The 25,063-nt window shown below is 18.6% G+C and overlaps 8 protein-coding genes across 8 annotated transcripts; 5 read left to right on the forward strand and 3 right to left on the reverse strand.

Annotated features, from left to right (window-relative positions):
• Positions 1-406: 406 nt before the first annotated feature.
• PADL01_1006900 (conserved Plasmodium membrane protein, unknown function) lies at positions 407-3,928 on the forward strand (the record flags this gene model as incomplete). The annotated part of the gene is made up of 1 exon (XM_028682121.1): positions 407-3,928. One exon carries the CDS (start codon positions 407-409, stop codon positions 3,926-3,928), a length of 3,522 nt encoding a protein of 1,173 aa, XP_028538430.1.
• Positions 3,929-5,503: 1,575 nt separating this feature from the next.
• PADL01_1007000 (zinc finger C-x8-C-x5-C-x3-H type, putative) lies at positions 5,504-6,580 on the forward strand (the record flags this gene model as incomplete). The annotated part of the gene is made up of 1 exon (XM_028682122.1): positions 5,504-6,580. The coding sequence occupies one exon, from the start codon at positions 5,504-5,506 to the stop codon at positions 6,578-6,580; it is 1,077 nt and encodes a 358-aa protein (XP_028538431.1).
• A 2,350-nt stretch (positions 6,581-8,930) lies between these two features.
• Positions 8,931-10,821, reverse strand: PADL01_1007100 (tubulin beta chain; the record flags this gene model as incomplete). The annotated part of the gene is made up of 3 exons (XM_028682123.1): positions 8,931-9,219; positions 9,419-10,371; positions 10,726-10,821. 3 exons carry the CDS (start codon positions 10,819-10,821, stop codon positions 8,931-8,933), a joined length of 1,338 nt encoding a protein of 445 aa, XP_028538432.1.
• Positions 10,822-14,142: 3,321 nt separating this feature from the next.
• On the reverse strand, positions 14,143-15,552 carry PADL01_1007200 (nucleolar protein 5, putative; the record flags this gene model as incomplete). The annotated part of the gene is made up of 1 exon (XM_028682124.1): positions 14,143-15,552. One exon carries the CDS (start codon positions 15,550-15,552, stop codon positions 14,143-14,145), a length of 1,410 nt encoding a protein of 469 aa, XP_028538433.1.
• A 1,675-nt stretch (positions 15,553-17,227) lies between these two features.
• On the reverse strand, positions 17,228-18,136 carry PADL01_1007300 (adenylate kinase; the record flags this gene model as incomplete). Its single annotated transcript, XM_028682125.1, has 2 exons — positions 17,228-17,833; positions 18,014-18,136. 2 exons carry the CDS (start codon positions 18,134-18,136, stop codon positions 17,228-17,230), a joined length of 729 nt encoding a protein of 242 aa, XP_028538434.1.
• A 927-nt stretch (positions 18,137-19,063) lies between these two features.
• On the forward strand, positions 19,064-19,888 carry PADL01_1007400 (diphthine synthase, putative; the record flags this gene model as incomplete). The annotated part of the gene is made up of 1 exon (XM_028682127.1): positions 19,064-19,888. One exon carries the CDS (start codon positions 19,064-19,066, stop codon positions 19,886-19,888), a length of 825 nt encoding a protein of 274 aa, XP_028538435.1.
• A 373-nt stretch (positions 19,889-20,261) lies between these two features.
• PADL01_1007500 (conserved Plasmodium membrane protein, unknown function) lies at positions 20,262-21,755 on the forward strand (the record flags this gene model as incomplete). The annotated part of the gene is made up of 1 exon (XM_028682128.1): positions 20,262-21,755. One exon carries the CDS (start codon positions 20,262-20,264, stop codon positions 21,753-21,755), a length of 1,494 nt encoding a protein of 497 aa, XP_028538436.1.
• Positions 21,756-22,473: 718 nt separating this feature from the next.
• PADL01_1007600 (small subunit rRNA synthesis-associated protein, putative) lies at positions 22,474-25,029 on the forward strand (the record flags this gene model as incomplete). The annotated part of the gene is made up of 1 exon (XM_028682129.1): positions 22,474-25,029. One exon carries the CDS (start codon positions 22,474-22,476, stop codon positions 25,027-25,029), a length of 2,556 nt encoding a protein of 851 aa, XP_028538437.1.
• Between the last annotated feature and the right edge of the window lie 34 nt (positions 25,030-25,063).

Consider the following 25,063-nt stretch of genomic DNA (forward strand, 5'->3'; position numbering starts at 1 on the left):
ATAATAAAATAATATATATATTATATATATATATATATATATATTTATTATATTTTATGTTTTTTTTTTTTTTTTTTTTTTTTTTTTTCATTTTTGTGAAATTGTAAAATAAAAATAGAAATTAAAAAAAAAAAAAAAAAAAAAAAAAAAAAATACACAAATGTAAAAATATATATATATATATATATGTATGTATTATTGTATTTTATTTTTTATTTTTATATTTAATAGATAAAAATAAAGATGATACATGATGATTTGATGATATATTATTATTCACATGTGAAGTAGTATATATATACATATATATATATATATATATATATATTTATACATATATATATTAATAGAACAATTTTTTTATATTATTATTATTTTTTTTTTTTAATGTAAGGAATAAAAAAAAATGAGTATACGATTATTGTGTGAGGTAATAGCTATGCTGTTATTACATTTAATTTTTTATAAGGTGTCGATATACTATTTACTACGACATTTAGACATCTTAAATCATTCTAATAAATTTAATAAGAATATATTTTTTATAACATGTTTAGTTTGTATGTCTATATTTTCCTTATTTATATTTGAGTTATCGAATTTAATATCGAATGTAGTTATAACATACATATGGCATATAGATATATGTATTTTATTATTTTTGTTATATGTAATAATACCAATTGAATTTATTAATACTATTTTTGATTCGAACAACTATAAAGAAATATTATCTCCAGAATTTCATACACATTCACATATAAAATTGTTAAAAAAGTATTATGCTAAGATTAGTAGTATATATAAAGAATCATATGGTATTAATAAGAAGATAAAAAAACATTTCTTTTTTTTCAGAGGTATATTATTTTTATCATTTATATGGGTAATTTTAGGAGGATTACGAAATATGATTTATAAGAAAAATTATAATTATGTTATAGCTGATGATAATACAATAAATTTTAAAAAATATTTATTATATAAAAGTAATGAGGGGAAGAATGCAAACAAGATATATAATAAAACTATGTTTTTTTTTTTTCAAAAAAAAGATACATGCTTCAATTATTATTTTAATAATAATATGAATGAATTATATTTTAAAAATAAAAAAAAAACACACCCATTAAAAAATTTTCTTAAACAAATATATAGTTTCTTCTATTTTTTATGTTATATCATAATTCATCATATAATACTCTTACACAATTTTATCATCCGAGAATTATTAATTAATATATGTGCATTAGGAGTAACAACAAATTCTATTGTCGCTGGAATCTCTTCTATATATTTCATATATGACTATATTATTACTTTTATATACTTTCTACACATACCAAAGATACAAATACAAATATATAATATTGAAGAACGTATACTTATTAACTTTACAAATTATATGTTTAAAAAGGAAGAGTTAGAAAAGCTGCAGAGTAATATTGATATACATACCAAGAGATTGTCTTATGATAATAGATGGAATATACAAAATGGAGAGCTCAATAAGGAAGATGACAAACGAGTAGTATTAAAAAGAATAAACGACAACGATGAAAATATTGAAAAGGGGGATGATAATACTAATAGAGATTATAACAATAATAATGATGATATCACTATTAATCATAATAATTATGGTGATGATTCAAAATTTGTTGAAGAAACTAAAAACATACAATATAATTATAATGACAATTCAAATGAAGAGAATTATAATAACAATAAGAACAGTATATATAATAAAAATTTCCACTTAAATGATACAACACTTTATGAGGGCAACAACAAAAATAATGAGGAATATCTTGAAAAAGCATATCCTCATAGAATAAAAGAAACAGTAAAAAATGTTTCAGTTCTTCTAAATATAACAAACAAAATTAAGAATATATGCGCCTTAACAAATAAACGTCTTTTAAAAAATTCAGATAATATAAAATATGACAAGGATAAATCTAATATGAATGATGAAAGATCAATACGTATCAGTAGTAGTAATAGACGTAGTACTAAAGGAAGAGTTTATTTTCCATATATTAATAATTATAAAAATAGTAGAAGAAAAAAAGCGAATTATAGTGATCATGAGTCAACTGTAATAAATTACTTTTATAAAAAAATAAGTAAAAATACAATACATGGCTTAAAGAGATCACATAGTTGCCCTGTTCTTATCAAAGAAAGTCAAGAAGATAATAATGAAGAAATAAATAATAATATTCGAGATATAAGAATGAGAAAATATAATTCGTTGTATATTTCTCCTTCTTATGATTTCCATTTTTTAGAGATGGACAAATATTTTAAGAGAAAAAATTACAAAAGGAGAAAGAAAAAATATAAAAAGAAAATAAAAATTATAAAATCGCATGAAAATGATATAAATGGTAAAAATGATAAAAATGATACAAATGATATAAATCATATAAATGATAATAATGATAATAACGAGAGTGTAAACAAAGGTGTGGATTCTCCTTATGGTCAAGAAAATATCATGTTAAAAAAATCAGAAGATAGAAAAAATCCTAAAAAACTTCCAAGTAATGAACACCTATTTTTTAAAGTAAATAAAAATAGTAAGGATGAAGATGATACATATAATAATGAATATAGCGATAGCAATTCAGATAACCATTCTAGTATTATTCATAGTAATATGGATGATGATGATGAAGGTGAATATCATGATCTTAATAAAGAAGATAGTAGTGATGATAATTCATATTCATATGATGGAGATGATGAATTTTTAAATAATATGCTTCAAAAAAGTCTTAGCTTTCCTGTAAATAAATATAATAAAAAAAATAAAAAAGTGAAAAATGAAAATGACCCAATAGAAGAAAATGATAATTTGATACCAGCTGAAAAGAATGAGAAAATATGTAATAATATAAATAAGGATGATCATATAAATGATGATAATATAAATAATGATGATAATATAAATAATAATTATAATAATATATATAATAATGATAAGAATAAAAAAACTTGTGAAAAAAGTATTAAATTTACAGATCAAAATATCATATATAATGATTATAATAATATATATAATGAAGAGGATCCTCATAATGATCTTAATAAAAATTACATAAGTGGAAAAAAAAAAAGTATGGATGAAAAGAGTTTAAAAAGGGAGATTCAAGATCGTTCAAACAACATGAACATGAACATGAACAATAATAATAATAATAATAGTAGTAGTAAGAATTATAATAGTCCATATGATATTTCTAATGGTGAGAAAAGAAAATGTGAAAATATGAAAAATTATAATAAATTAAAAAAAGAAATAGAAGATATTGTTTATACAAATACAAGTATGTATTATTCTCTTAATGCTATCCTAAGTAGAAAATTTGAAATTCAAGAAAATACAAATTGTGTTTTAGGTCGCATAAATGTCATATTAAATTCAATTATGTTTTTAACAGTTGTCTATAAAATAATTATGTCTACTTTAAATATAATATTTATTCGAATTTATATAAGAGATCCATTTTCAAAAATTATTGAAAAAATATGTTTATTTTTTAATATAAAATATAATATAGCTATTATTTATGCACCATATATATCATTAATGTATATTTCTTATATAGTTGCTATTAATATGAAGAAATTTTTACAACAAATAATTCAAATCTCATCATTCTTCTCATTTTATTTTAAACTCTTTTCTAATATGTGGATTCTTTTAATATCAGAACTTATGGGCTTATATTTTGTAACAAATTCATTACTTCTTACATCATACCTTCCAGTTAATTATAATCATGTTATGAACTTTGTCATAGGTAATAATTATGATTATAATATTTTTCATCTGCATTCAGATTATGTTTTTATAATTTCTTCAGCATTTACCTTGATCATATGTATCCTTTACATGATATATTTTTATTTTTTTTAAAAAAATAAATAAATAAATATATATATATATATATATATATATATATATATATATATATATGTATGTATCAAGTTATTATAATGCTATAATTTTTTTTTTTTTTTTTTTTTGTTGTCATCAATATATGCTATTCATTTTATATATTTTTTTTAATTCATTAAAATTAATATTCCTATTTTACTATATATATCATACCATTTGATTTATTTTTATTTATAATTTTTTTTTTTTTTTTTGCGTAGCATCATGAATTTTATAATTAAAAACTTTTCACACATAAAAATGAAAGAAATATATCTAAAATTTAAAACAAAAATTTGTACCCATAAATATAAATAAATATAAATAAATATAAATATATATAATATATATGTGTTATATGTCCATATTATTTACTTGTAAAAATTCGAGCTATATTTTTTTAAGCCAAATTATACATCATTTGAAAAAACACAAAAATTATATATACATATATTATATATATATGTATATATTTTATTAAGACAGGTCAAAAACAAAATGTACGAATAATATTTACATGCTTATTTTTTCTCTTCTATTTTAATACTTGTATTCCATCCAGTTATTTTGTTCAATAAAATATATATATATATATATATATATATATAATATATATCATCAATAATTTATGATCATGCAAATTTTTTGTTCACTTTTTTTAATACATCAGAGTGAAGTTATACACACATGGTTTTATTTTATTCTTTTATAACCTTTGGGGTGATTAGTTATATAAAAGAAATGTATACAATTAAATTTTGAACATCAGAAAAGAGAGAAACTTTTATTTTTCTTTAATAGTTATAATATTAACTTCTTTATAAAAAAAAATATATTCTATATGTTATTATTATAAAATTATTAAAAAAAAAAAAAAAAAAAAAAAAAATGACTATTGAGTGCATTCTTCATTTTGAGCATTTGTATCAATCCGTTGTAAAAAAAAAAAAAAAAGACTCAAGAAAAAATATATTAATATATTTACTTTTTATATTAAATTGAATTAATTTATTATTCAACATCAATTTATAAAAATTGTCACAATAAAAATATTAAAATGATAAAAAGTTTTTATTTTATTTTCTTATAATTTTATAATATATTATTATTTTTTATTTTTAAATATTTTTTCTCTTTTCAGTACTTTTTCAATTAATTTTTAATAACAATACAATAAAAACAAACAAATGTATAAATAAAAAAAAAAAAAAAAAAAAAAAAAAAAAAAAAATATACATATATATATATATATATATATATATTTTTCCTTTTATATATATTAATAGTTTCCCTCATATTGTCTTATGAGAATAAATTCATTATTTTATATTTTAATAGTCTTTATATAAAAAGCATATGCAAATAAATAAATAAATATATATATATATACATATATATATATTTTATATGTACTACTTTAATAATAATTCAATATATACCTTATAAGCTCATAATACACATATACATGCCCCCTCTTTTAATTTATTATTAATTCATTTCATAACATACCTTCCATATTTACATTATAATAAAATAATATCTATAATATACAAAATGAATGTAACATCCGATATAAAATATCAATTTTCTAAAACAAAAATATGCAAACATTTTCTTGAACAGAAATGTCTTAATACTCATAATTGTAATTATGCACATGTGTTAGGAGAACTGAGACCTCTTCCTAATTTAATGAATACAAAACTTTGCAGAAGCTACAAGAAAAATATCCCTTGTATTAACCCTAATTGTAAATATGCACATAAAGTTGAGAACCTACAACCTACTACAGATTTATCTACTTATAAAACAAGTCTATGTTATTTCTGGAAGAGAAAAAAATGTATGAACGAAGAAAAATGTAGATTTGCTCACGGAATTGAAGAAATAAGACCTTTGAAAGTACGGACACAAAAAGAAATACACATAAAGGAAGAACAAATAAATGATCATAATAATCATAGTAATTGTAATATTAATTTTAATAGTAATTGTAATAGTAATATGGATGAATTACAAAATGATAATAAAAAAAATATCTTTAATCAAGAAGATCTAAATAATCTTTTATCACATTTATTACTCATTCAAAATTGGTCTCCTGAAATAAAAAATAAGGATAAAAATGAACAACAACAAATATATACAAATGAAAATATTGTAAGCAATACATCTTTATCTTCTAATATGTTAATACAAAATAGTAAGGAGCATAATAAGGAATATATAAATCTTTCTATATATAATAAATTGTGTGATGAAAATCTAAATGCAAACTACAATAAACAATTAGATGATTATATAAAATATAATTCATTAAAAATAAATGATAATAATAGTACAGAAAGAAGTACAACAAATACTATACAACAAGATCAATATGGTAATTTATTTTCTTCAAACGATACCTTTTGTGATTCAAATGAAGACAACTATAATGATACACATGTTCCAAAGGATCAAGATTTTAATAAGCATGAATACATGAATATATATAACCATATAAATGATCCTATATTCACTCACATTTCTTCTGAACAACCAATGAACGATGAAGACTGTTTTGATGAATTATATAAATCTATAAAGGAAGAAATCACAAAAAAATATGAAAATATATATATCTATTAAAATTAAAGGTATAAATGAAAATAATAAATTATAAATAATAATACAAAAAAAAAAAAAAAAAAAAAATATATATATGTACATATATATATATATATATGTATCTACCAGTTCAAGAATGTGATTATCTTTATTTCAATTGTTGTAACTTTAATCTGGTGATTCCCATATTTATATTATTCCTTAATCGTAATATATAACGCTTGTTGATTTTTATAGGACATGAAAAAATGATATAAATTATTTTTAAATCATCTTAAAGAATGTATATATGCAAATATACACACATATATATATAATATATTTATCTTATAACAGAATGTAAAAATAATCCTTCCTTTTTTTTTTTTTTTTAAGTGTCAAAAAAAAAAAGTAAAAAATTTTTATCCTACAAAAATAAAATTAGTAAATATATAATATATATATATATAATTGTGTAAAAAATTTTTACTTCAAATTTTGTTAGTTTCATAATTTTATAGTGTGATGTATTATTTTTGTTGTAATAAGTATTTATATTTTCAAGAATAAATAAAAATAAAAAAAAAAAAAGAAAAGGAATATACTTTTTTTTATCGTAATTTTTTCTTTTTCCTTTTCTTTATTTTTTCCCTTTTTTTTTATGTTTGCAATTCTTTTAAAGAAAGAATTATATTTTATAATATGATACATTTGATATAATTTTTTTGTGTATATGCCAAATAAAGAAAAATATATACATAAATATATATATATATATATCGAATTATTATTATTTTGTATTATATTATATTATAATTTTTATTTTTATTTTAAAATATCCTTTTTGTTGTATATAAATGTGCACAACGTCAAGATCGTTTTTTTTTTTTTTTTAAGCAATTAATCTATACTATATTTTATTTGTAAAGTGTTGTCTATATTTGTTTCTTTTAAAAACAAGAAAAGAATTTTGTAAAATATAAAAGTTATATTATGACTATGAACTTTTTTTAATCACTAAACGATTTTATAAAAATATAACAGGCTTCATACAACCACTCATATATATATATGTATTTATATGGTTATAGAATATTTTATCATAGGAATATAAAAGAAGGACCACCTTTTTATTTTTAATATATTTCCTTTTTTTTAAAAAAGTTATATAATTTTTCCTTTGACACCTTTCTAGTTCATATATAAACGTTAATATCAAAATGTTTCATAAAGAAACATTAATCGAATGTGATAATGTTTAATATATCACTACATATATATTTTTATATATCCATTTATTTTCTAGTTGTTTATTATATATTTATTTTTGTTAATATAATTTTTTTTTACATGTAATAAAAAAAAAAAAAAAAAAAAAAGAGACTATGAAAAAAATGAACATAAGAAAATGTTATTTACTACTATATTCCCCAAAATAAAATAACGTAATTATATACTTTATATATATATATATAATATTTATATTTATATATTTATACACCTTTACAGATAATTAATGAGTTAATTATAAAATAACATTTGTATTTCGATGATACTCTATATATGATGAAAATTTAATTATTATATATATAATATATATATATATAATAGGATTTATGGGCATGTGTATTATATTATTTATTATATCTATATATATTTATATTTATAATATATATACTTTTATACACATACATAAAAATAAATATATGTATAAAAAAATATATATATTTGTATATATATATTTAATATATTTATATATATATATTTATGTAAATATTTTCTTCTTTTTTTTTTTTTCCCCCTGATGATACTAAATAAAAAACTTTCATGTATAAAAAATAATTCTGAAATATTATATGTATATGTATATTAATATATATATATATATAAATAAATAAATATAAATATATATATATATATTATATGCATTATATATATATATAGTGGTATAATAAATTATAACTGTTTAGTTTATACTTGTAAATGCACACATAAGATGCGACTAATGAAGATAATAAAAATAATCGTATAAAAAAAATAATAAAATATAAATACATATATTATATTATATATATAATATATTTGTCATATATATATATATCTGAATGTAAAATCAAATGATAAGAGAAAAAAAAAAAAAAAAAAAAAAAAAAAAGAAACTGCAACATATATATATATATATATATATATATATAATTTATATATATGTTATATATACCCGAACATAACTTTAATAAAAAAAGTAAGAGATAAATTATATTGTTATATATAATTAATGATTACATATTTATTTTATACTTATTTATTATTTTTTTTGTTAATTACATATACATATATATATTTATATATATATATATATAATATGTATATATTATGATAAATATAAATACATTTAGGCTTCTACGTCTCCTTCTTCTTCTTCAAATTCTCCTTCCTCTTCTGCTGTAGCATCTTGATATTGTTGATATTCTGAAACTAAATCATTCATATTTGATTCAGCTTCAGTAAATTCCATCTCATCCATACCCTCTCCAGTATACCAGTGTAAAAAGGCTTTTCTTCTAAACATAGCAGTAAATTGATCAGAAACTCTTTTGAACATTTCTTGAATGGCGGTTGAGTTTCCTACAAAAGTGACAGCCATTTTTAATCCCTTAGGTGGAATATCACAAACACTTGATCTAAAAAAAAAAAAAAAAAAAAAAAAATAAAAAAAAAAAAAAAAAAAATAAAAAATATGTATACGTATAATATATATATATATATATATATATATATATGTATATATTTCCAAATAAATAAATACACATATAACTAAATAAATATTCCATATGAACAAAATAATAAACATTCAGAGTAATATTAATTCTTGGTTCTTACTTTGTGTTGTGGGGGATCCATTCGACAAAATAAGATGAGTTTTTATTTTGTACGTTTAACATTTGCTCGTCAACTTCCTTTGTAGACATTCTTCCTCTGAACATAGCGCATGCAGTTAAGTATCTTCCGTGTCTTGGATCACTTGCACACATCATATTTTTTGCGTCGAACATTTGTTGTGTTAACTCAGGTACGGTTAGTGCTCTGTATTGTTGACTTCCTCTACTTGTTAAAGGAGCAAACCCAATCATAAAGAAATGTAAACGTGGGAATGGAATCAAATTAACAGCTAATTTTCTTAAGTCACTGTTAAGTTGACCAGGAAATCTTAATGAACAGGTTACACCTGACATAGCAGCTGATACAAGGTGATTTAAATCTCCATATGTTGGTGTTGTTAATTTAAGAGTCCTAAAGCATATGTCATATAAAGCTTCATTATCAATAACTTGAACTTCATCAGCATTTTCAACTAATTGATGAACTGATAATGTAGCATTATAAGGTTCAACAACTGTATCAGAAACTTTGGGTGATGGAAAAACAGAAAAAGTTTCCATAATACGATCAGGATATTCTTCTCTTATTTTACTAATCAACAAAGTACCCATACCACTACCTGTACCACCACCTAAAGAATGAGTAATCTGAAATCCTTGTAAACAATCACAACCTTCAGCTTCTTTTCTAACTACATCTAAAACTGCATCTATTAATTCAGCACCTTCAGTATAATGTCCTTTAGCCCAATTATTTCCTGCACCTGTCTGACCAAATACAAAATTATCTGGACGAAATAATTGACCGAAGGGACCAGCACGAACACTATCCATGGTACCAGGTTCCAAGTCCATCAATATAGCTCTTGGAACATATCTACCTCCTGTTGCTTCGTTGTAAAAAACATCAACTCTTTCTAATTGTAAGTCACTATCCCCACAATAGGTACCACTCTAAAAATAAAATAAAAAATAAAAAAAATAAATATATATGTATATGTATATGTATATGTATATATATATATATATATATATATATATATATATATATATATATATATATATATATATATTATACATTTATTAATAATAACTACAATTTTTATATATAAGCCTCCCAAATAATGGCTTACACATATAAATTATTATCAATATAAGGGAGGCCCTTATAGAATAAAATAAAGGGACAATACACTAAATTATTCTTCCATATATAAATATTTATATATATATATATATATATATATTATATATATATTATGTATGTTTACACATTCTTATAAATAAATATATTTCTTTTAAACTTACGGGATCTATTCCATGCTCATCAGAAATGACTTCCCAAAATTTTGCACCTATTTGATTTCCACATTGGCCAGCTTGTACATGAACAATTTCTCTCATTCTTTAATAAAATAATCTCAAAGAAAATTTTTTTTTTTTTTTATAAATATATATATATATATATATATATATTTTATATTGTATGAGTAATATATATTTAGTAAAAATTAATAAAAAAAATAAATACTATATAAAAATGTTCTGTTACTAAAACTTTAAAAAAATAAATATAAAATACCAAAGATGAGGGGAAAAAATAAGATATATATATTTATATGTAATATTAATATATAACTTATAATATATATATAATATAACATATATAAAGGAATATTAATTAAAATATATATATATATATAAATAAATAAAATGAAAAGAAAAGAAAAAAATAAATATAATAAGAATAATAAGAAAAATAAAAAAAATAAAAAAAATAAAAAAAAGTTTTTAAATATAAAAATATATATATATATTATATTATTTTATTATATATATTATGTATATATATTTATATTTATATTTACATTTATTTATATATCTTTATTTTTTTTTTTTTTTTTTCTTCTTTTTTTTTTATTTTTTTATTTATTGATATATTTATATACTAATAAATTTTTCTTTCTTTTTTTTTTTTTTTTTTTTTTTTTACACACTCCAATAAAAAAGAAAAAACTATAATATATACTTATTAAGGATGACCATGCATATATATTAAAATAAAATAAGTAGCATATATTATATATATATATTTATATATGTATATATATTATTATATATATAATATATAGGTCAAAAGATAAAAAAAAAAAAAAAAAAAAAAAAAAAAACTACTATATGTATATATATATATATATGTATATGCTATAATATAGTATGTATAATTTTATTTTTATATATATATGTATTCTGGACTTATAAGAATGTATCACATTAATTAATACAAGAAAAAGAATAAATTACTTTTATTTCTTTAAAGGGCTATTATATAATATTTAATATATATATTTTTTATTTTATATATTTATATATAATATATATAATTTTATATTATTCATATTCAAATTTGTTATTCAATGTGTAAACATATATAATGCACAAATAAAAAAGGAAAATGAAAATTTTCTTAATTATATATAAGGTTTAACATAAAATATATAAAAAAAAAGTGAAGGATAATATAATAATCTTAATTTTTTTTTTTTTTTTTTTTTTTTCTTATCATATTTGTTATTAAAATATTCTTGTATATATAAAAGGAGTACACATATATATAATATATATATTTATTTGCATATGTTTATTTTTTTTTTTTTTTTTAAAGAATTTGATGCCTTTAAAAAAAAAAAATCTACGTATATATAGTAAATAAAAAATATTAATATGTATAAAAATCCGTATATAAGTGTGCGTATATATATATATAATTCATTTTAATTTAATTTCTGCAGACTAATAATATGTATATATATATATATATATATATATATATATATATATATATATATATATATATATATATATTTATATATATTTATATTTATGTATATATTATTATTATGTAGACAAAATGCTGATTTCTTCAATATAATAAGAAGGTATATAATTGATGTATTATTTATATTTATAGCATTTATTTATATGTTATATATGTATTTACTCATTTACCTATAATTATTTCTTATAATAGTCTTGTTAAGCATATTAAATATATATATATATATATTATATAATATGTTTGGCTTTTTTCTTCTTTTTTTTTTCTTTTTTTTTTCTTTTCTTTTTTTTTCTTTCTTTTTTTTCTTTCTATTTTTGCTTTTCATGAAAAAAATATCATTATATATATATAAAGGTTCCAATCATTTAAATAATGAAAAATAAAAAATACATTTCTATAAGGCTAAACTCTTTTTATTTTATTTTATTTTATTTTTCAAGGGCGGGTAAGGATTTAATAAATAAATATAGAAATTGTAAAAAAAAAAAATAATTTTGTTTTGTAATTATATTTAAATTTATCTAGGCAAAGACATGTTATATAAATTGTTCTTAAATATATCAATTTTTTAAAAGGATTATATTATATTTTAAATAAATAAATTATTTTAAACAATATTAATAAATAAAAAAATAAAAATAAATAAATATACATATATATATAATATTACATTTATATGTGCATTATTCATATAACAAAATAAACTAAAAGAACTCTTGTATTCTTAATATTAAATATTCAATCAAGTAACGACAGTCTAGTAAATAAACTCCTTTCAATTTTTTTTTTTAATTCACACAATATATAAATATAATGTATATATTTTTTTATATGTATTTATTGAGTAAACAAAGTTATTATATGTCTGTATAAAAAAATAATAATATAATGAAATAAAATAATACAAGGAATAATTATATATATATATATATATATATATTTATATATATATATGTGTGTGTAAAATACTTCCTATATAATATTTTTTTTTTTTTTTTATTTATTTATTATTTTTTTTCTTTAATAAATTATATACCATTTTGTCTTGTACATATAAAAACTAGTAATAATAAAATAAATGTATGTACAAAAAAAAAAAAAAAAAAAAAAAAAAAAATATTAAACAATATATATATATATCTTATATTACCATTAACATAATTGAGCAAAAAAATATAATACAATGAACAAAGCTACATTTTATATTTCATTTTTTTTTTTTTTTTTTTTTTTTTGTGTAATAAGATATGTTTACATTTATACTGTACAAAAAAATAATAATATTCAAAATAAATATTTAACACACTCATAATATATATATAGACTATTATATAAGTATTATAATGTTACTACAAAATAATAATATTTGTATTTATTTTTATAAAATTGTAGAAGGAAAAAAAAGAAAGGTAAAAAGTAATATTAAACATAATTAATTTTAACTATAATTTTTTTTTTTATTATTTTTTTTTTTTTTTTGATTGTTGTTTATTAATTTATATAAAAAACTATGGAATTTTAATTATTCTAAAAATATATGTAATATTTACATATATATATGATATATATATATATATATATATATATATATATATATAAATACATTAAATAAACACAAAAGTAATTATAAAAAAAATAAATATATGCAGGAATAAATTTTTATATAATATGTAATTATAATGTTATATAAAGTGTATGATCATTATATAAAAAAGATATACACATTATGATAAAAAAAATAATAATAAAATAAAATATATATATTATAATATATATATATATATAATACAATTATAAATTAAAACAAAGTATTTTATCAATTTGGGGATGTTATACTATTAAAATAAATAAATATATATAAATATATTTATATATATATATATTATTTACTTCCTTTTTTGCTTTTTTATAAACTTTTTGTTATTTATATCAGATTCCCTTTTAAATCTAAAATCACTTTTCCTCTTATTAAATGAATTTCGATTATTTTGTCCGTCATTTTTTTGATTAGGATTATATTTATTTTGTTGTCCTTGTTGTTGTAACTTCATATTATTATTTGGGTTACTTAATTTTTTTTGTAAATTACTTGTGATATATTCTAGTCTTTTTTCTAAATGTGATTTGCATGCAATTGCTATGGAAGGTTCTACAAAATTACCAAGAGCATCAACTCGAGTACATAAAGATAATTTAGCAGCCAAGGATCTACTTATTCTTCCTTTTAATTTAGGAGATGTTTGTCCAACTAATGTTGCATGATATATAAGACCATACTTTGGTGTTTTCGATTTAGTTTTTAATGCTCTGAAGAGAGCTTTTTCTGAACCTAAAATTTGTAGAGTAGAACTTGGATGTTTAGCTAGCGACATTAAAGAACCCGCTTTTGCAATTAATTTTGCACCAACTAAATCACCTACCAAATATGTTAAATTAGGTGCTATAGAATTCATTCTATATTTTAAATATGTTGCTAATGATTCACGATAATCTGTTAATTCTAATAATCTATCAGCTAATTCATTTATACAATTTAAATCATCATCTTCTATTTCTGTTCCCATAGATATTTCAGCTAACTGCTTTATTTCTTTTTGTATTTCTTCTGTTGTTTCTTCTAATAAATTTACATTTTTTGCATTATTTCGAAAACCAATTATTTTTACACATTTAGCATATATTTTATTATCTGTTATTACTTTCCCTAATTCAGGAAAATGCCAACCATACCATTCTTTTAATCTCATTGAAAAAACATTTATTTCTTTATCTAGATCTTCTAATAACCCAACAGCCTGAACAATCATTACATCAACTTTATCTGCACTAAATTTTAATTTAAATCTATTTAATGAATGTGATAAACTTAATTTTAATAATTTAGAATCTTCTTCATTTACTCCTACTAATAATTCATATAAATGAGTACGTATTCCTCTTATAATTTCTTGGGTTGAATTCGTATATGTTACATTTATATTATATTTCTTTTTTATCAATCCACCTAAGGTCTTATCACATAAAGCTAAAGGCTCATTTAATTTAGGTTTTATTATATTCTTTTTTAAAAATTTCTTTAAACCTTTACCTAATTTTGATTCCATCAATTTATTTGTTTCATCAAATGCATTTTGAAACTTTTTAAATTTACTAAAACTGTATAAAGATACATTCTTTTTTGCTTCTTCGCTAGTAACAAAACATTTTTCAATATCTTTTACATCTGACTCAATTAATTTATTATTCTCAACTTTAAAAAGTCCATATCCAGCAGCAGTCTCAACTAAAATGAGCATTTTTTTTTTTTAAATAATTATTTCTACAATTATATATGTATATAATAATATGGGAGAAATTATATAAAATTTCCTTTATTTTTTTTTTATACACGATAAAAATAATTTGATGTTAATATAGAAATGAAATACCAAAAAAAAAAAAAAAAAAAAAAAAAAAAAAAAAATTATATATAAAATATTTATTTTTTTAAAAGATGTCGTATAAACATAAATGTTTAACTATTAAATAAAATTAATAATATATAATCTACATAATAAATTATAAAAAATATAAATAATAATACATATACATTTAAATAAAATTTAAAATAAAACATAATTTTCTTTAATCTTAATGTAGAAAATAGAAATTTTTTTTTTTTTCTTTTTTTTTTATAATTTTTTTTTTAAGTGTTTCCTTTATTTTAATATCTACATATGAAAATATTATTTATATAAATAATACCTATAATAAAAATTGTATTATATTAATTTTTTTTCGTAGATTATATGTGATGGGATATAATATATAGTGTATATATAATAATTTTATTTATTATTATTTTTTATTAAAGTATAATTTAGTATATAGATATTAAGCTTTAATTAATATGTACATTAAAATTATACAAAATTTAAGTTGCCTATAATATATATATATATATATATTTAATATTTATATTTTTTTTATTTTACTATTTTTTTCCAATAAGTTATACAACAAAATATATATATAATATATATGTATATATTATAATATTCCTTAATAAATTTCATTTATTTTTAACATAGAATTGTTATATTTTTTAATATTTGAAAAAAATATATTTTTATCTTCTTTTTTTTTATTATTTATATTATTGTAATATATATATTACCCTTTCTGATATAAAAATACCATACTATGCTCATGATATTAAAATATAAATAGATAAAAAATATTACATATATTTCAATTTTCTTTGCTTTTTATTTTTAATATGTAATTGAATTAAGATAAGTGTTATGTTTTTTTATTTAATATATTTCTTATTTTTGCATAATATATATGCTATGTTATAGTATATTAAATAGTAGGACTAGTTCTATTATACATATTTTTAATAAATATTTATATATTTATTATTTTATGAACAGGTCAGGAAAGAAAATGACCTCATTTTCAAATAAAGACCAAAATAAAAATAGGAAAATAAAATAACATTGTTTTGAACTATATATATTTTAACGTCCTAATATTTATTAAACGAACAATAGATATATATAATTATATAGGCATAATATATATTAATTCTTTACTTATCATATTATTTCATAATAATAATAAACCATTTAAAATAATTGTATATATTTATAAGTTACCATTGTGTCACTTTTTAATTTTATTACATATTATAAATTTTTTTTTTTTTTTTTTTTTACCAAATATTTGGCTAGCTGTTCAGAATTTTATATATATATATATATATATATATATATATTATGTGTTATATGTTTTGTATGATAAATTTGCTTAAAAAAGAAATCAAATTTAAAAGAATGAAATTTAAGTCACACAGTTATATCTTTAAGAGAAAAAATAAATAATAAATAATAAATAAATATATAAACATATAAACATATATATATATATATATATATTTATTTATTTATATATATGTGCATATATATATATATTATAATTTATTATTTTTTAACCGTCTATATGTTGAGAAATTTTTTTTTCCAAATCATTTGCTGGCTGCGTTGCGTCTAAATTAATAAGTAAATTTTTATTTTTATAATAGCTTATTAAAGGTGATGTTTCACTTTTAAAAACTGTTAATCTTTTTTTTAAAACATCTTCATTATCATCTGCTCTTTGTATTAATGGTTCGTTTGTTATATCATCTTTAAATGGAACTTTTGGAGGATTAAAAATTTTATGATAAATTCTTCCAGAAGGTTTATGAATTAATCTACCACTAATTCTATTAACTAAAACTTCATCAGGTACATTAAAATAAAACACACCGTCTAATTTTGTTTGATTTTTTTGTAATAACTTATTTAAATCTTCAGCTTGTTTTACATTTCTTGGATATCCATCAAGAATAAACCCTTTTTTACATTGAGGTGTTTTTAATTTCTCATCTACTAGTGACAATACCATTTGATCATCTACTAATTTTCCTTCATTTATGATGTTCTTAATTTTAAGTCCCAGTTCCGTTTTTTTCTCAGCTGCTTCTCTTAACAAATCACCTGTTGATAAATGGCAGTAGCAGTGTGACTTCTTAAGGTTGAGTGATTGTGTTCCCTAGATAAAAAAAAAATATAATAATAAAATAAAATAAATTAAATTAAATTAATATGTGAAGCATTGGATATAAGGGGATGATATATATACAAAGATATATTAAAATCAAACACAAGAATGTATATATATATATATATATATATATATATATATATATATATTATTTCATTTTATTTATACTTTTCCAGATCCTGGGGCCCCTAAAAAAATATAACGACCATCTGGTTTACTCAAACAGGCATACCTCCTCTTTAATTCATTCAACAAATCAATTGTCGAAAAATTTTCTAAATTTTCATTCATTCTAAAAAAATAAGCGATTATTAAAAATACAATAAAGCATTTAATCATGAACTTTATAAGATTTTATATAAACACAAGGATTCTTAGAATGCCAATACCTTGTTTCATATATATATTAATATATATATGTATATATATAATGATATGTTTTTTAATATACTTATAAATATATTAAAAAGTTATATATGCATTTATAATATCTTATATATATGGAACGAAGGGTATTATATAATAAATATATACATATATATATAAATAAATAAATATATATATATATTTTATTTTCTCAAAAAAAAAAACAAAAAAAACTTTTTACAAATAATATTTAAAAAAAAATTATATATATATATATGACACAATAATAATAGGTTATTTCCAATTTTTTTTTTTTTTTTTTTTTTCCTCCCGATTCATATCATATACGTACTTATATATAATATATATATATAAATATATACGTATAAAAATATGATTCTATTTATGCAAATAATATATATATAATATATACTATATATTATATATTATATATGAAGTATGTATATTTTAATAGTTTTATATGTATATATAATAATGTATTTATTCCAACCTTTTTTTTTTTTTTTTTTTTTTTTTTTTTTTTTTTTTTTGATATGCTTTATTTTATTCTTGTTTACAAAATTAGGGACCAACTATATTGTCAATTATTACAACTAAATTGTTAATGAATAATAAAAAGAAATATTATTGAATTTTTATTATATAAGGGGAATGACATAAAAAAAATTAAAAACATATAGATAATTATATATATATATATATATATTGATTTATTTATTTATATGTACATTTTAATATAAACTTAGTAGTCTATGTTATAAAATTATACCTATTAATATATTTTTAAATAAAATAATAATTAAGATATATACATAGTAAAGTCGCCCCAAAATGGTGTTGTATATTATCGGTTTGGGTTTAGGAAATGAAAAAGATATAACAATAAAAGGTAAGGAATTAATTGAAAAATCAGATGTAGTATATCTAGAAACATATACATCTATTTTATTTGTATCTAAAGAAGTATTAGAAGAAACATATAAAAAGAATATAGAGGAGGTAGATCGTGATTTTGCAGAAGAAAATTGTGATAAAATATTAGATGAAGCAAAAACTAAAAAGGTTTCTTTTCTTGTAGTTGGAGATCCTTTATGTGCTACCACTCATCATGATATAATATTAAGAGCAAAGAAAAAAAATATCCAAGTAATAATTATACATAATACATCTATAATATCAGCTATAGGAGAATGTGGCATGCAATTATATAATTTTGGTCAGATAGTTTCCATTCCATATTTTGAAGATAACTATAAACCTACTAGTTATTATGATAAAATTTATATAAACCTTAAAAATAATTTTCATACTTTATGTCTCTTAGATATTAAAGTAAAAGAAAGAACTGTAGAAAATATTATGAGAAATAAAAAAATATACGAGCCTCCAAGATTTATGACAGTTAATGAATCCATTGAACAACTTTTATATTGTGAAGATCTACATAAAAAAAATGTAATAACAAAGAATACATTAGGAATAGCTGTAATACAAATAGGAACAGAGAATCAACAAATTATATCTGGAGACTTATTAACATTAAAGGATATATCATATAATAAACCTTTACACTCTTTGATTATTTGTGCACCTACATTACATGATATAGAAAAGGAATATTTTGATCTCTACTTGTATAATAATATGAAAAAATAAATAAAAAAAATATATACATATATATGCACACATAAATATAACCCACATGGATATAAATAAATAAATATATATATATATATATTGTCATTATGTTTTATTTTTTTGTCGATGTATAATATAATGTAGTTACATTAACCTTTATTTTAATAATTCAAAAATGTTTCAATAAATACTTATTTTAATTTACTTTATTTTTAATATATTATTTATTTATTTATTTTTTTATTTTTTTTATTTTTTTTTTATTTGTTTTTGTATCTTCATTTTGAACAACCTAATTAAAAAAAAGAAAAAAAACTAAAATATATAATATTAACATAATATATATATATATATATATATATTTATTCATTTATTATTCAAAATTGCTAGTATGATTAAGGCATTGTATTCTCTTGTCATATTGTCAGTCCTTCCATTCATTCTTTATATTCATCCTTTAATATGCTTATATGTAGAAGATACCTTAAAAATTCACCTTACCGATATAAAATCGGGTGATTACATAAAACTCTGTTGTGATTTTTTTTGCTCTTTTTATAAATATGATAAATTTAAGAAGACATTTATTTTTTTAAAAAAAGAAAATAATATAACACTATATAATTGTTATGGCATTATAAAGATTTATTATTCGAAGAAATATTTATTTTATTTCTCTACATATATAAATATAGAACAAAATAATATTATTGAAATTGTCGATTCTTTTGATAAGGATAAAATTTCGAGATATGTTTTTTTCACACCTCTTTTTGAATATACTACTACAAAAAAGAATAACATGGTTTATTATATTCCATTTGGATATTATAAATTCAAGAAATTAAAAAATGAAACATTAAATGATAAGAAGACACATTATAATGATAATAACATATTTTCTATAAAAAAACAGAAGGTTAATTATTACACATATGGACAACATATACAACAAATTAATAAATTAAAAGAGGATATATTTAAAGATAATAAATATAAAAAAGATAGAAAAAAAAATAACAAATACATAATATTTATAAAAAATAGTTCTACATATATCATTCCATTATCTTTTTATTATAATAACAGTATGAATTTAAAAAAATGCATACCTCAACTTATTAAATATAATATCCATATAAGTAATAATAATATTAATAATTATTATTATTATAATTATAATAATTATTGTTATTATTTTTGTTGTTATTATATCAAGAAGAATTATATTTTATCTGTGGGACAGAAAAAATTAATTTTTCAAGAATTCATTTTTAAGAAATATAAAGAATTTCAATATATAATTGAACACAATGAAAAAAATAAATTAATATTATATGTCAATTACAATATGACAAAAAAATATAAAACATATAACAATCTAATCGATTCAGAAATTTATAAATTTCTACAAATATTATTTTTTAATAATACTCATCGTAACCCTCAAATTTTATATTCAAAATGTATGGATATAATAACATCACATAATATAAAAAATAATAATAATGATAATAATAATAGGGATTTTAAAAATTATAATGAAAATAAAAATATCGAATTATTAGATAATTCATCAAATTATAAAGATCAACAAACACAATCAATGTTATTCTTATATATTTGTCTCTTTATCTTCTTTTTTCTATTATTTATTTATGTAATTATAAGAAAAAAAAAAAATAAGAACAATCTAATAAATAAAGAAATCAACAATAATCCATATAAAGAGAAAAATGTAAAAAGACTGGCTGAAATACATGTAGAATATAAAAAAAAAATACAAACAAACTTTGGATCAAAAATAAAAGATATAACTGATCATGATTTAATAAAACTCATAACATATAATAAAGCAGAAACGATTGTCGTATGTCAACCATAAAAGGGAAACAAAAAATATAAAATAATAAATATCATAAATGTATTTGTATATATATATATATATATATAAATATTTATATCCGTTTTATTTTATTTTATTTTTTATAATCGTCTACATTATTTTACATTTATATAATATATATAAATAATATTTATTTAATTTTTTTTTTTTTTTTTTGGAAACAATATGTTATGAGATACATTATTTAATTCATATTGCATTTGTCAAATATATATAATATATATAATAATTTATGTTGTTATATATATATATATAATATATTTATATAATATTCTTTTTTTGTTACATAAAAAATTTTAATGATATATATAATTATTACATTTTATATATCATATTTTTTATTTTATATTTCATGTTTTATATTTTTTTTTTTTCAGTTGTTTTTTTTATTTTTTTATTTTTTTATTTTTTATTTATTTTAATTTTTTTGTTTCTTCGTTGTATAAAGGAAATACATTTTATTATTTTATATAATATGCGAACAAATATATTTTTATAAAAAATATAATATCGTATCATACTTGAAAGAAACATTTTATTTATAAAAAATGACGTAATAATATGTAAAGACTACATAAAAAAAAAAAAAAAAAAAAAAAAAAAAAATTAATATTATATAAAAAGAAAAAAAAAATATATGTATATATATATATATATATTTTTATTTATGTGATGGATTGTAGTAGTTGTTTTAATAATGATCGACACCTTTGAAATAATAAAACTGTGTTCTTCTGAACACATTAGTAGTCACCTAATTAAAATGGGATCTTATAATATATTATGTGACGTGCCTTTAGATATGAATGAAATATTAGAAATGCGTGATGAAATACCAAAGGAGGTCAATAAAAACAACAACAATAATAATAATAATAATAATAATATTGATGATGATGATGATAATTCACATAATGAATTTACATCTTGTAATTATGACAATAGACATAATGATGAATACATAAATATCAGCAATTTAGAAAGTTCTTCATCGCTATCAAAAAAATTATTATTAAACATAAGTTATATTCCTATGAAGATTCATATTATATTAATATCATGTGTAGAAGGTTTTATGGGGTTACCAATTTTATGTAGATATTTTGATTTTAAAGATGCACATATAATAACTACTAAACTTGTATTTACTTTTTCTATGTGTGCTGTAGAATGCCTACAAAAAGAAGAGAATTATATACCTGAGTGGGATGATGAAAAAATAAATATAAAAAATATGGATACATCACAAATAAAGAATGAAGATTATTTTCATAAGAAATGGAATTTTAAAAATTCTTTACATTTATTATCTTATAAAGAAAATGTTTCATTTAAACAATCTGATGAAATATTAAATATTATCCTTTGTAGTAGTGGGCACTCCTTAGGTAGTGCAAATTTTTTTATTTCAACAGATTATATAAATATATTTATTATAAATAAAAGTTCATATAATATTAAAAGACATACATCTTCTTTTGATACTACTATGATAAATAAATCTAATTTTATTATATTCACTTCATTCTTATCAACAAAAAGCTTACAATCTTATATCGATCAAACAAAAAATGATGAGAATAACACATCGTTCTCTCAACAATGTAATGAGAATATATATCATAATAATAATAATAGTAACAATTCTTATGAACATCAAAATAATGACAATCATATTGGTAGCAATAATAATGCCATACATTCGACTACATCTAACACATCACATTTTTATAACATTAAAAAATTAATAACACAGAAAATACAAATACATATAGAAAAATCATATAAAGATAGTTTAAATAAAATATGCTCACTTGTATTAAAAACTATAAAAAATAAAGGATGTGTATTAATACCCGTTGATTTACATTATCTATATTTTATAGAGTTAATTGAATTGATAGGAGTTATTATAAGTAAACATCTGCCAAAAGAACAACAGGTCTTAATCTTTAGTGTCTTGTCAAATATTCAAGATGTCATTCATCAATTAAATTTATGTGCTGAATGGGTGGAAGAATCACGTAAAAAAAAATGTAGTAAAATATTAAATCCTCAAGGTCCATTTTCTATAGATATTATGATTAAAAATAATAGATTAATTATAGGGAATAATATTAATGATATAACTAAACAATTTAGATATCCATGTGTTTGTTTTATTCAGGATTCTTCTTTACGATTTTTTGAAGCTTCATTGTTATTAGAAAAATGGGGCAATGAACAAAATAATGCATTAATATTAGTAGACCCTTTTTATGATCCTATAAAAGTTCTATATCCTTATAAAATATATGAAAAAAAAATAAATGTCCATTTTTGTCCCCTTGCATGGGATCTTAATGAGTATCATATAAAAGATATAATTATGAGCAATCAAAAAAAAAAGGGTAATCTTACAAAGGATATATCTAATAATAATAGTAATAATAACAGTAACAATAATAGTAATAATAACAATAATAATAATAGTAACAATTCAGATAACTGTGTTTATATCATGCCTGAGACCGCTAATCATATTTTTACTCATATATTTCAAATGTCTAAAAACGAACCATCATTATCATCTCAAAATGATACAGTTCAAGAACACAATACAAATTATAATAATCATAATAACAACATAGATATAGATCAAGACATTATGAGCAATATTCTATTCATTCAACCCTTTGAAAAAAAACAAATAGCATTCGATAAATTCGAAAATTTCAACCAAAAAATGATACCTGTACGTTTTTCTCCACGTGAAACCAAAAAATTAGAAAGGATTCTTAAAAAGGTAGATGATTTTTTCTGTGCAAATATTAAAGGTCAATATACTTGCTCATTCATTGGAGACTATATAGATGAAGATCATATTGAAGAATTTAAAGTAGATGAAATAGACGGACAAAATAAATATGAAATAATAAACCAAGAAACACATGATATTTCAAATGAGAAAGATCTATACTTAAATGATCAACAAATTAAATTAATGGTAGGCTCTATAAATGTAGATATCCTTATAAATAATTTAATGCATTATGGATTTGATAAAAATGACATACTTCTTCATTATCAACAAAAAAAAGAAAACCACAATGACACAAATAATAATGTTATATGGTCCATTACAATTGAATCTATTAAATCACAAATTATTTGTCACGATAAATATGATATTGAGGTGTGTACAAATAATATGGAATTCAGAGAGACCATTAAGGATATACTAAGCAAAATAGTAAACCACATAATAGAATGATAAAATTAGATATATATATGTATATATGTATATA

Source organism: Plasmodium sp. gorilla clade G2, assembly GCF_900097015.1.
Source record: "Plasmodium sp. gorilla clade G2 genome assembly, chromosome: 10".
Lineage (NCBI taxonomy): Eukaryota > Apicomplexa > Aconoidasida > Haemosporida > Plasmodiidae > Plasmodium > Plasmodium adleri (nom. inval.).